Source organism: Cervus elaphus, chromosome 24, assembly GCF_910594005.1.
Source record: "Cervus elaphus chromosome 24, mCerEla1.1, whole genome shotgun sequence".
In the NCBI taxonomy this organism is placed as follows: Eukaryota; Metazoa; Chordata; class Mammalia; order Artiodactyla; family Cervidae; genus Cervus; species Cervus elaphus.
The window spans coordinates 64,056,137-64,069,789 of record NC_057838.1 but is presented as its reverse complement, the minus strand read 5'-3'; the positions used below and the strand labels follow the sequence as shown (position 1 = coordinate 64,069,789).

The 13,653-nt window shown below is 42.2% G+C and overlaps 2 protein-coding genes across 10 annotated transcripts in view; one reads left to right on the top strand and one right to left on the bottom strand.

Moving 5' to 3' along the window:
- Positions 1–13,653, bottom strand: part of XCR1 (X-C motif chemokine receptor 1) — a 315,914-nt gene that overhangs the window by 177,099 nt on the left and 125,162 nt on the right. The gene's annotated exons all lie outside the window — the stretch shown is intronic.
- The window catches only part of CCR3 (C-C motif chemokine receptor 3), a 58,062-nt gene that overhangs the window by 20,949 nt on the left and 23,460 nt on the right, over positions 1–13,653 (top strand). For 4 of the 9 annotated variants that reach the window (XM_043886832.1, XM_043886831.1, XM_043886827.1 and 1 more), the window contains one exon: positions 10,440–12,161. The exons of 3 other annotated variants lie outside the window; for them this stretch is intronic. In XM_043886832.1, coding sequence (XP_043742767.1) covers positions 10,451–11,527 — 1,077 coding nt within the window. In that variant the 5' untranslated portion in view covers positions 10,440–10,450 and the 3' untranslated portion in view covers positions 11,528–12,161. Of the gene's footprint in view, positions 1–474; positions 554–10,439; positions 12,162–13,653 lie in introns of those variants that run through there. 2 more of the 9 variants (XM_043886830.1, XM_043886828.1) reach the window with 1 other exon arrangement.

Genomic DNA, 13,653 nt, shown 5'->3' with positions numbered 1-13,653 from the left:
AGGCTGGGAGATGCCTGCAGCTGGGAAGAAGACTGCATTTATTCAAGATTTCAGCCTTTAGAGGTTCTTGTATTTCCAGGAAAGGAGTTCACTGGCTCACAAGGCAGCCCATTCCATTCCTGCACAACTTGGTTCTCACCAAGTTCTTTCCCATGTGTGACTGAATTTAGTTTCCTCTACTACCATCAAATTTCTGCTCTCTCTAGAGTCTGCTTCCTTCTTCTACAGCAGAAGCTATCACATTATAGATTTTCCCATCGTGAAGGAACCCAGGACATTGCCTAATCCAATTCTTTTTTTAAAAAAGCTTAGAAAACTTTGCTCCAGGTCAAAGATGTACAAATATTGGGATAAAAAGAAAACAAACTAAAATAAACCTGAAGACTTTTATTTTTTACATAAAACATTCTAAGTTATGCCAAATACTGTTGATGCTTCTAGACCTTTATCATCCTAGCCTGTTCTATGCTGCAGGTGGATACCAACGCTCATGACATGTGGTACCTGAAGAGAACCTAACATTTCAAACGCATAATCTGAAAAGTGAAAAAAGGTAAAATTATTCTGCTCCATCTTTCTATCCATTTAAGAAGCATTAGTAGGCAGCTGTTACTTGTCAGGCATTGTACTGGGCAATAGTCCTGCATTGTCCAAGATGGTGGCTACTTGCCACATGCGGCCATTCCAAGTTAACTTAATAAAATTTGGGTAAAATGAAAATCTCAGTTCTTCAACAACAGTAGCCACATTTCAAGTGCTCGATAGCCATGTGGCTAGTAGGTGTTTTATTGAACAGCACAAACACAGAACGTTCCATCACTGAAACAAAGGTCTACAGGATAGTGCTGTACCAAATAATTGTTTTTTCTGACTACCCAGGTTTTCTGTGGAAAGAAATGAAAGGGGAGGAGAACTGGCTTAAAACGGTGTAAGTGGGAAGCAATTCAAGGTGCTAGATGGACAGATAATTGGATGAATACATGAAGGGGTAGCTGAGAAGAGAGGTGGATGGAAAATCAGATGGGTAGATTTCCTTTGTTCTGGATGATCTATTAATATTGATGAAGACTGAACCAGCTCTTGGGATTGGCTTCTAAAGCGCTTGCAATTGAGGATACTCTTAGTTCAACCCTTAAACTTCTTCTTTTCTTCCAACTTAAAGAGGTGGGAGGGATGTAACTCAGAGATAGTAAAGAGATTCAAAAACTTTAGGAGGGAACAGCCTGTCATTTTTCTCTCTCTATTCCTGTCATATTTGTGAAAGATAATTATTTCTTTGTGAAAGAATTATCAATAATTCTTCATTGGAATGTCAGTAAATAAATGGATTAATGTATTCTTAGGTTCCTATTAGGCTATTTAATTTGGTACAGATCCAAAACCATTTGTATAAATTCAAACTCATTTACTGTAACTACAGATTTTAATGAAAGCTGAAATATCTTTTTAAAACATTTTGGACACCAATCACTGTGTTTTCTGTAACTGAGTAATGAGCTACAGACTGGTTATTTGCAGAAAGCCAAGAATTTCTCTTTAGATGGAGTAAATACTTCCTCCTCTAGAGTTGTACTATCCTGTTTTGGAAAAGATCTAAGAAATTCTGGAAAGGGCTGAAAACTTGAGAAAATAGAGAATGTCAGTGAGTAGAGGGAGAGGGAGAAGAACCAACATGCATTTGCCTGGCACTGTGCTCTGATGTTCTCACGTGGGTTCATGTAATCCTCACATTACTCCCCCACTCCTTACAACACTTTCTTCACACAGCTTCAGGGACACCAGTTCTGCTTTTTTTCCGATCTCGCTGTCCACCCTTTCTCAGTCTCTCTTGCTGTGCCCTCCTCATTTCTCTCACCTCCGACTTTTGGCATGCCTGGGGATGCAGTCCTTTGCTGTCTACACCTATGTCTCTGGTGCTCTTTTCCAGAATCAATGCTTTACATCTATGTGACGACAACTGTCACTTTTGTATTTTCAGCCAACAGTTCTCCCCTGGAGCCGTATGTCCAACTGCCTGCTGCACATCTCCACTTGGATGGCATATAATCAATCTCAGACTTGCCTGCTCCAATTCAGGCTTATTTTTCCCCAGACTTTATCTCTGCTGGTGTCAACGCCATCCTTCCAGTTGCTCAGACAAAACTCTTGGAGTCGTCGACTATTTCTCACTTACTCGTACACTATCTGTCAACAAATCCTGCAGCTAGCTTCCACATTTGTACAGAATCCATCTATTCTCACCCTTTCTACCTCTACCGCCATACCCTGCCCAGTGTAACATCTTCCCTGTATTATCATAAATGCCTCTTTGAGTTCAGTTCAGTCACTCAGTCGTGCACGACTCTTTGCAACCCCATGGACTGCAGCACACCAGGCTTCCCTGTCCTTCACCAACTCCCAGAGCTTGCTCAAACTCGTGTCCATCGAGTCAGTGATGCCATCCAACCATCTCATCGTCTGTCATCCCCGTCTCCTCCTGTCTTCAATCTTTCCCAGCATCAGAATCTTTTCTAAGGAGTCAGTTCTTTGCATCACATGGCCAAAGTATTGGAGCTTCAGCCTCTTTACTGGTTCCTTGTTTCTAATTGTGCTTCCATAGTCTATTCTCCACATGGCAGCCAGAACAATCCTTACAGAATATGAGGAGGATAACCTCAAGTTTAATGGAAACTTACCTACGGTCCCTACTCCATTCAGAAAAAAGCCGAAGTTCTTCCTGACTGCACAGCTCCACGGAACTCCTGCCCACAGCTTCTCATGTCTCTCTGACTCTCTCTCTTGATACCCACCCCTCACTCCTTTCGGCCACACTAAACCCTCCTGCTCCTCTAAGAACCTGTCCAGCCACTCTCTCACCTCAGGATATTTGCACTTGGTGTTCCTCTTATCCCCCAGAAACCTGTTCAACTCACTCTCTCACCTACCTCCAGACTTTTCTCAAATGTCATCTCATGAGTTTCTTGTTGACCCTCTCCAGTTTAAACTTCACCTCTCCAATGCCACCCTACTGCTGGCTTCTCTCATCTCTTTACCTTTCTCTGTAGCACTCATGACCCTCTGAGACACTGTAGCTTCTGGCTATCTATTATTCCCTGACTGGAATATAAGCTTCATGAGGTCAAAGAGTTTTGTCTATTCCATTCATTGATGTGCCGTATCGCTGGAACAGTGGCTGGCATGTCATAGGTTGCCATTAACTATTTGCTGAATGAACGACTGGAGAACCCCATGAGGCAGTAACTCTTCTTTCACTAGGTTACACATAAAGATTCTGAGGCACAGGGAGGGTGACCTACTTGCTCTATGTCACACAGTCACTTCTTCAAACTCAGGAATTGAATCATTATCCTATACTGAAGAGGACCAAGGATATATAAGCAAGAAAATCTTATGACTATGATTCCCTGGCACCAATACCCATGAAACCAAAAGGATCTAGGGCCTTAAGCATGGAATCTGATCTTAACAGCAGGTGGTCCTGCAGGAAGGCTGACCACTTGGAGTCTGTGGGCAGAGCTCTTCCAGATGGACACGCAGATCCAGGATGGTAGGCAGTGACTTCACAACCTGCTCTCGTCTCTATAGTTTTTGTTTTAAAATTTTTGATTGGAGTACAACCGCTTTACAATGTTGTATTGGTTTGTGCTGTACAACGTGAGCCAGCTCTAAGTATACATTCGCCCCTCTCTCCTGAGCCTCCCCCACCCCATCCCAGCCCTCCAGGTCATCACAGAGCACCAAGTTGAGTTCCCTGTGCTATACATATGCTTCCCACTAGCTTTCTGTTTCACGCATCTAGTGTATATAAGTCAATGCTACCCTCTCAATTCGTCCCACCCTCTCCTTCCCCTTGATGAATATACTTTAGATGATTCATCAAGTTCACCTGAGAGGCTGATCCCCTCAAAGAGACTAAACACTTAAACACACACACACACACACACACACACACACATTAGTGATGTTACTAAGCTGGGATATCATTCAGCACGTGGCCCTCTTTCAGACATGACTGGTTTAACCAAACTCCCACTATTGTCAAGGATCAGCACCCTTCATCATAGGCATGGCAGTTTTCCACTTTAGTAAAGTTTTAGAATAAAATAGATTTCAAATTAATAGTATCTTTTTTGTACTTTGGGGACTTTGAAAGGTTGGAGGGTGGATGTCTAATTACAGTCAGGAACCAGAAACACCACTATTATTTAACATCATTGTGGAAGTTCCCACCAAAGCAAGAAGGTGAGAGAAACAAATGAAAAATACCAGGAAGGAGGATATAATTCTGTCAGTGCTTCACAGATAATATGACTATCTATCTAGTGAAAAGTGGAAGTGAAGTTGTGTCCAACTCTCTGCGACCCCATGGACTATATATATAGCCCACCAGGCTCCTCCGTCCATGGGATTCTCCAGGCAGGAATACTGGAGTGGGGTTGCTATGTCCTTCTCCAGGGGATCTTCCCGATCCAGGGATCGAACCCGGGTCTCCTGCATTGCATGCAGACGCTTTACCCTCAGCCACCAGGGAAGCCCTATCTATCTAGTAGTTCTAAAGGTATTTATTTTTTAAAGTTGGTAAGGTAATCAGCTTAAAACATGTAATTTTGTTTCATACTACCAACAATTGTTTAGAAAATTGGTTAGGAAAAGTATCTCATTCACAATAACCTGAGAAATATAAAGGCAGATGATAAAAATGTAAAAAGAAACGTGCAACACCAATAACTTAAAGCCCTGTGGTAAGCAGAGTAAGGAGACATAGTGTGTTCCCAGGTATAAAAGCTTGACATGGAACGTTATCAATTCTTTCTAAACTTACTTACAAATGTAAGAAAAGTTCACTCAAAATTATGTTTTTGTAAGTAACTGATCATGTGATCCAAAAGTTTATCTAATAGGACAAATGGTTCTAAAAGATAAGACATGTTTAATTAGATAATATACATAAATAATCTAATAAATCTACAGTAATTAAAAGAGTGTTTCTAGCACAGAAATCAATTATTTCTATGTGCAAAGGACACAAGCAGAATCAGGAACATGAAGGAATATATGGCAAAGGTGATGTTTCCAGCTCAAGGGGGAGAGGGTAATTATTAAACATATGGTATCTTCAAATTGGTCAACCATTTAGAGAGAGATAAAATAGAAGTGCACTTTGCACCATATATCAAACCAAACTAAAATGTATTAGTGATCTGCATGCACAAAAATGGAACCATGGAGATACAAAAATATATATAAACACTCATGTAATCTGGGGGTGTGGAGGCCCTTATAAATGGAACCCTAAGGAAATAACTGTGAGCTTTGGAGACACAGAGCCCCAGCTCTGCTGTGTGCTAATGGAATAGTGACAGAGCCTTGCCAAGCCTCTATTTGCTCATCTATAAAATGGGGATATAGAAATCCACCTTGCAAACCTAAGAGGACAAGCAAGGCTGTATAAAGTGCTGAGCTAAGAAAGACATGGTTGTTATTGACGCTTATCTTACACTGGTTATATGTAAAGAATGTAAACTTTCTGAACTCACAGACCATTTTCTTCTCAGTATTTTTTCCTTCTCAGGTGGTTGTTGAAAATAAGCAGGAAAAACATCCACATTGTACAATCTGAAGATATCCTGCATTATTTGATCCATACTGAGAAATTAACATTTCTCCCATCCAGGGGCACTGTGCTGGCTGGGACTCAGGACTAAGGAGCTGGAGGTCCAGGGCACTGGTCTGATTCGGCGTGTCTTTAGGGTTTAATAAGACTCTTTGAGAGGGTTCTCAAAAGAAGGGGCTCTGGCTTGCGTTTGGGGAGGTGTTTGAGAGTCCAGGGAACTGGTTTTCATGTCTTCAAAGACAGGAAGGTCTGAATTACTGTAAATCCCAGGGGGTGGCCTTCTGATATTCACTCCGGATATTTAAGCACAGAGTCCAGTACACAGGCTGAAAGACTGGCCCAGCAAGAAGAGAGCAGGGGCCCTGCGAATATCATCCAGGTTCAGAATTTGCCAAAGGCACTAAGAATCGTGAAGTAGGAAGAGAAAATGTGGGCGCAAATAACTTGGAGGCATCCAGGGAGCTGGTGTCCCGTGGCCCACCTGTCCTCACGCAGGTGCCCACTGCGGTCATCTGAACGGCCTTCTCACTCTTCCCGTGGAGGCCGGCCGAGCCCCTGCCAACGCAGGTGTCAAGACCGGAAAAGATGCCTCCCCTCCCCAAGTCTGGATGGTTGTATGCCAGCTCGACCCAAGATCAAAGGGGAGAACCTAGCCCCTAAGATCTCTTAATCTGAAAACAAAATGCAAATGCTTTGCCTAGTGTGCCCTCTTCTTCAAGTTCCTTAGATTTCAGTTTGTGGTTTCAAGTTCTGATGAGTAAACCCTTCATCTTGTAATTTGCCTAGGTTTCCACCCTAGAAAAGGTCTGCCAAATCTTCTAGCAGTGCCTGCCTAAAAACATTAGCTTTCAGTGACAGTTTAACTGATAAGGAAATACAGAAAAATTTAAAATTTTCAGTTTTAAAAATGATAATCCACCTACCTCTCACAACTATTTTGATTATTTGCCTGTTGCCTTTTATATGTACATATAATTTCACATTGTTGCAATCTTTGTTTACACATTTTACATTCTCTTCATTCTTATAAACAACTGTCTGTGATTTTATCCGGTATCCAAAACTAGTTTTAATGACCACATAATAATCTATTCTTTAAATGGACTACAATTTATTCAAAACATCCTTCATGTGTCAAACATTTATATTGTTCCTATTTCTTGTTTTCTACTATGAGAACAATGCCACAATGAACATCTTTGTGCACATTATGTATTGGTAATACCTTTTCAACCTTTTCCCCTTAGGGTAAAATCACAGGACTAAAACTAATGGATTAAAGCCATGTGTATCTTGATGGCTCATGTTAGATACAAAATTTATTAAAACAAGTTACATAGCACCAGCAATGAGTAAGTGTTCCAGCGATGAATAAGGTTCACTGCAAACTCACCAGCATTGAGCATCACCATTAGATTTTTTATATATATAATTGAAATGACATTTCAAACTTAAATGTATTTTCTAAAGAAGGATCTCCAATTCTAAATTTTTTTTTTCAATTCAACTTTGCAACACTCACTAAAATTTTACACTGGTGAATGTGAATTTATGAAGTTATGAGATATCCATCACCTCATCCCATTTATCATAGTATAGATGGAGGCTGCATATATATTTGTTGGAGTTGGCCAGACAAGAATGGCAGGGAAAGGGCAACCCTCCTTCTGACTTCAGAAATTACGAGAAAAGAGACCCTGGAAGGAAGCAGTCACAGCTGTGTGTCCCTATCTCTCCCATCCAGGCTTTGACCAGAGTTAGGGGGTCTGGAGAGCTGTTTGATAAACTAGGGGGTTCTCAAGAGGATATCTCTCTGCAAAGCACCTCCTTACCCACATGGGGTGGCCAGAGCAGTGAGGTTGGTGGTCAGGCAGAAAAAACATCTGGTTTGCAGTCTTGCGTGTCCCTTGGTTTGTATAGGACATGCGCATGGAGTCAAGGAGGGGCATGTCTGCTGGGCGCCTGCCGGCTCAGAACAAAGAGTGGAGCTTGGGCCAGGAACTTGATGGCGGTGTGGTTCTCCATTCTGCAGGGCTGAGTGAAGGCTCCATCACCTTGGAGAGGTCACTGTGCCTGGGGAGGACTGAGAATGAATGGATCCTGAGGTCATTACTACAAACACTGCAGCAGATGCCAGCACAAAGACTCAGGGTTGGGACTGGGTCGACCCCCACCTTAGCAGACACCAGTCACGTAAATCAAGAACCGATAGGAGATTAGAGTACCCTCTTCTCCCTCTGCCCATGCATCGAGTCATGCTGGCCCTTCCCCCATATCTCTACTGCCATCCTAGAAAGGACCAATGAGAGGAGACAAGGAACCGAAATTATAAGCTGATTAACAGAGGATGAGTAAAACCCAAAGTTATCATTCAAATGAATGGAAGGATAAGACTAAATTTAAACCACTTAGGACTAAAATTTGTGAATACTTTTTTCTTCTACCCAGCAGGTGGGAAGCTGGTAACAAGAGATTCAAACAGTTTTGGAAACTAAAGAAACTTCATTTACATTGCACAACTGAATTGTACTATGGGCAATTTTAGTGAATCAGCTAAAGGAGTATGATCTCAAATTATGTAAAATTTTGTATCCACGTATGCATAAATAGAGAAATGTTAATGGTAGTAAACTCATCATGGTGAGATCTGGGGTGATTTTTACTATTTTTTCCTTTTCTTTATGACTGATATTGTTCATTTACTATTACTATATCATTTTTCCAAACTGCAAGGACTGTGATTAGGAGTGCAGACAGGCAAAAACTCTATCTGCTTCTGTGTCTCTGATCTCACGTAACTAGGGATCAAAAACTTGACTTCTAACTCTACTTGTTTTCCAGTGCTTTTCAGTCTAGGCCCCTTCCCCCTCCCAAGATTCTATAATCTTACACTCATCATGTTGGATTTATGGAAATAACACATGAATTAAAGATGACCTTCAAGTTGAACAACACTTCAGTGAAATTCTTTTTTAAAGTTTGACTTGTTTTCAGATCAGTCTGTGAGAAAAGGAAAGAAAATATAAATAATTAATGATGAGTAGAGGCTCTTTCCACTCTTGCCTTAAACATTAAGGTTTAGAGAGATACTCTCATGACTGAAAATGCCTAACAGACCAAATGATGGGTATTTTTTCTCAGCTGCTGTGTATTATGCCATTGGGAATAAAAAAAAGCTGATAAGATCGTATAAGTCAGTTGCTACTCAATTCCATTTTTAACCTCAAAAGCCTGAATGTGTCACTGATCAGTAGATGATGGACCAGGCCAGAGCTATGAAAATAGATCAAGTTCTATCCAAGAGCCTCTACTTTTTCCTGATTTCATGTGAAACCACTTCTCATTGCCTTTCTTTCACTTCTGCTTTCTACCAATTTACAGTTTTTTCTTTTTCTAGTTTAAAATATGATCTCATGTAGACTCTCTGATGGCAACCCACTCCAGTATTCTTGCCTGGAAAATCCCATGGATGGAGGAACCTGGTAGGCTACAGTCCATGGGGTCGCAAAGAGTCGGACACGACTGGGCGACTTTACTTTCTTTCTTTCTACAACCTTGCGTGGCTATCATGATCCTTATTTTAGAGATGAGTAAACAAGGCTCAGAGTTAAGGGCTTGTCTCAGTCTTCTCACTGGCAAGCAGAATGGCCAGGAACAGCTCCTATGTCTCCCCTCTCTACAGTCATTTGGACTACACAGAACCCTGACAGGTGCCGACTTTAGGGTCCCAGTATTTTCTTAGGAAAGCAAAGACAATCCTTGCTATTGGCTCCAATTACTGCATTTCTAAGGTCTGCCTTGAGAAATACCTGCTGGCATACGTTCATGACCTCACTCTTGTGCTTTCACAGAAAAGAGAAGGTTAGCAGGACTCCTGAGGAAGCAGGGCAGGGATTAGCTGCCTTTCATGGACTACTCCCTTGTCTCTTTTTCCTTCTTCTCCAGCCAAGTTTGTAATTCTAAGAAAAGCAGGCACTGACCCTAGGGATTCTGGTCTAAAAAATCCAAAATCTAAGAAGTAGTCCCATTGGTGCATGCTCAGCACCTTTATGAGGGAGAAGCTCTAAGGGGTCTGTTGTAGGCACATGACTGGCTTATGTCAGCATCGTCAGGAACAGGAAAAGGGGACGCTGCTTAAAATAGTTACAACAGTTCATAACTACTATAATAGCTAATTATAATAATTATTATAAGTTAAAAATCTCTGTACTTGAATCCAGTGATGAGAGAATTAAGCACAGATAGTGGAGATCTAACCTGAACTTTTGAAATTGCTTACTGAAGGATTTTAGACTCATTATTAAATTTCTTTAAGGTTCAATTTCCCCATTACTGTATTTTTAAATTTTTGCATTTTATGTTATGGAGCCATGGAGGTGGGTAGTTATTTCTAGAATAATAATCACTATTATTAGCATTTGGTTTTTAAATGGATGATTTTGAAGGTCATATATAAACTATAAAACATAAAATACAAAATTTAAAAAAGATTATTGTTATCATTACCCAACCTATCCCTTCCTGTTTTGCATTTCTTCCTCCAATGCTTTCAGGATCAACATCTCCGCTCTTCACTACCATCCACAATGTTTGTTCCTTTTCCCGTGGTGGATCATGCTGCCTCTCAAAACATTGTATCTTTCACTCCTAACATTTCCCCTCGCCCCATGGCATATCTGATACACCTTTGGAAATATATGCTGAAGAATGTACAGGCTATTCATTCCATGTGGTTTTAGTGGGTAAGTGAATAAACTGACTGGTGTGGGTCACAAGGAGTGATCATAGTTAACTGTGGGGTTACTTCTGCCTTCTTCTATCACAGGGACAAGGAAAATGGTGACCTCAGTTGATGGGATTGAAACCGTGGGTGAAGTTGCTGGGACCACACCCTACGACTATGAGGGGGCACTGCCATGCGAGAAAAGCAATGTCAAGGAGCTGGGGGCCCAGTTCCTGCCCCCACTGTATTCCCTGGTGTTCATGATTGGTTTGCTGGGCAATGTAGTGGTGGTGGTGATCCTCACAAAATACAAGAGGCTCCGTATTATGACCAACATCTACCTGCTCAACTTGGCCATTTCTGATGTGCTCTTCCTATTCACGCTGCCATTCTGGATTCACTATGTTAGGTGGAACGAGTGGGTTTTTGGTCACGCCATGTGTAAGTTGCTCTCTGGGCTCTATTACATGGGACTGTACAGTGAGATCTTCTTCATCATCCTCTTGACCATAGACCGGTACCTGGCCATCGTCCACGCCGTGTTTGCCCTTCGAGCCCGTACAGTCACTTTTGGTATCGTCACTAGCATCTTCACCTGGGGCCTGGCAGTGCTAGCAGCCCTCCCTGAATTTTTCTTTCATGAGTCCCAAGAGGAGGCTGGACAGACTATCTGCAGTCCTCTTTACCCAGGGGATAATGAAAATGCCTGGAAGCGTTTCCATGCTCTGAGAATGAATATCCTGGGTCTCGCGCTGCCTCTGCTCGTTATGGCCATCTGCTATTCAGGAATCATTAAAACACTGCTGAGATGCCCCAGTAAAAAAAAATACAAAGCCATCCGGCTCATTTTTGTCATTATGGTGGTCTTCTTTATTTTCTGGACACCCTACAATCTGGTTGTCCTACTCTCTGCTTTTCAAATACACTTGGAGGCCGACTGTGAACAGAGCAGACAGCTGGACCTGGCCATGCTGGTGACAGAGGTGATCGCCTACACGCACTGCTGTGTCAACCCCGTGATCTACGCCTTCGTTGGCGAGAGGTTCCGGAAGCACCTCCGCCACTTCTTCTACAGGCACGTGGCCACCTACCTGGGCAAATTCATGCCGTTTCTTCCCAGCGAGAACCTGGAAAGAGCCAGCTCTGTCTCCCCATCAACAGGGGAGCAGGAACTCTCTGCTGTATTCTAGGTCAGAGGCAGAACATTGCCTACAGAAGATGCACAGACCAGATGAAGCCAACATATTGACCTCTTCACCAGTCCTTTGAACTTCCAGCACAATGGCTGAACTCTTGAAGCCATTAAAATATATACACAATGGTGATGGTATATCTATGCACCCCAAAGTCATTACCAAAGGTCAACGCCTGAGCAATGACTTATTATGAACCCTGAAAAGCAGAGCTTTGCTTGATCCACTCAAGTCATGTAAATTTTAATGCACCTGAATGTTAGATGGTTACTATATGCAGCTACAACTAGTCAAGCTTTTTATATCTTAAACCTTAACTTCAGCCAGTTATGGATATAAATGAAACATAATAAACATAAATGAAATATTAATAAATCAATTACATTTCTTCTTATTACAATGTAATAAATCAGTTTATTGCAAGAACTGATGCTCAAGCTGAAACACCAATACTTTGGCCACCTGATGCGAAGAGCCAACTCATTGGAAAAGGCTCTGACACTGGGAAAGATTGAAGGCAGGGGGGAGAATAGAAGAGCAATTTGGCATTTTCAGTACAGAGAATAACCCACTCCAGTCCTCTTGCCTGGAGAATCCCATGGACAGAGGAGCCTGGTGGGCTGCAGTCCACGGGGTCACGAAGAGTCGGACACAGTGAGTGACTTCACCTTCACTTTTCACTTTCATGCATTGGAGAAGGAAATGGCAACCCACTCCAGTGTTCTTGCCTGGAGAATCCCAGGGACAGGGGAGCCTGGTGGGCTGCCGTCTATGGGGTCACACAGAGTCGGACACAACTGAAGCGACTTAGCAGCAGCAGCAGTACAGAGAATAAAGGTCCTGCTCATAGAAACTTCTCAGAGCCCTGAGATGTGTGGACACTGTCTTATTTTATACCACTCTCACTGTTTATCCAGTAAGTGTGTGTTAGGTGATACAGGCAGGATGCACAAACATTGTCTTAGGTTAAGTGAAGGATGCCAAACTGTGTTAGACAAACACGATCCTTGCCCCCATGAAACTTTCCCTGTAGTAGAGGATGTAAGACAGAAACAAATAACTCCAGTGCAAAGAGGGAACACACTCAATGCTACACCTGGGTCAGGAAGAAAGGCCATTTCCACTGGAATCTGAGGGAGGAAGACTTAATGGAGGAAGTGGCTTTTGAGCAGGTCTCTGAAGGAGCAGCAGGATGAAAGGGGAGGTTTGAGGGAAAGGCAGTGTAAGCCAGTGAGGAGAGGGGAAGGCACGAATGTGGGTGGATGGCAGAGTGAGGTGGGAACGCCGGGATGGGGATGATTTTCAGGCACAGCACTTTAGGCTTTATTGGGAAGGCATGGGAGCAAGGCAATAAAAATGGTGTCAGGAGGATAATTCTGGTATCACATGGAGGATGGAGCAGAGGCCCCAGAACTGTGCAGGGAGCTAAGTTAGGAGACAAGTGCAAGTGTGGAGGCAAGAAAAGACCAACGACCAATCAAGAGAGGTGCCAAGAGCACCCTGAGGTGAATCTGGCCAAGAGACAGTGTGAAGGAAGAGTTAAAACACTAGGAGCAGTATATGGTTGATGCGGAAAAAAAAGGGGGGGGTGCAAAACAGAATGTTAAAAAAAGAAAGAGAGACACACACATTTTTCATTTTTTCATTGTCCTTAGATGCACTGACCATCCTCTTAAAAGGACATAAAAGAAAAGAGGAACAATGGTTGTCTTTAGGGAGAGGCATGTGTAGAGAAGAGAAGAAGGATATTTCTCTGAACACTCTTCTGCATCTTTTGGACTCTGAAACATGGGAACGTGTTTTTCAAAAAAAAAATGAACATTTTAGAATTATATTTTAAAAATGAAAGACTAGGCTACTATTCACATGTGGTATCCATTCTACTAGCCATAAAGAGATTAGATGTCCTCTGCCATGAATGAACCTTGTGACCTGGTTAGATTATTCCTAAGATCCTTTATAGCCAAAGCAAACTGATCTTGATGAAGTCTTAGGAAGTAGATGCTCAAAGTCTACAAAATACATTGTTGTTGTTGTTGTTGTTGTTGTTTTAAAAGGAGGTTGTGACGCAGTGAAGAGTCCTACAGCATCACCTCCTCCTGGCCACGACACCAAGTGCAGTC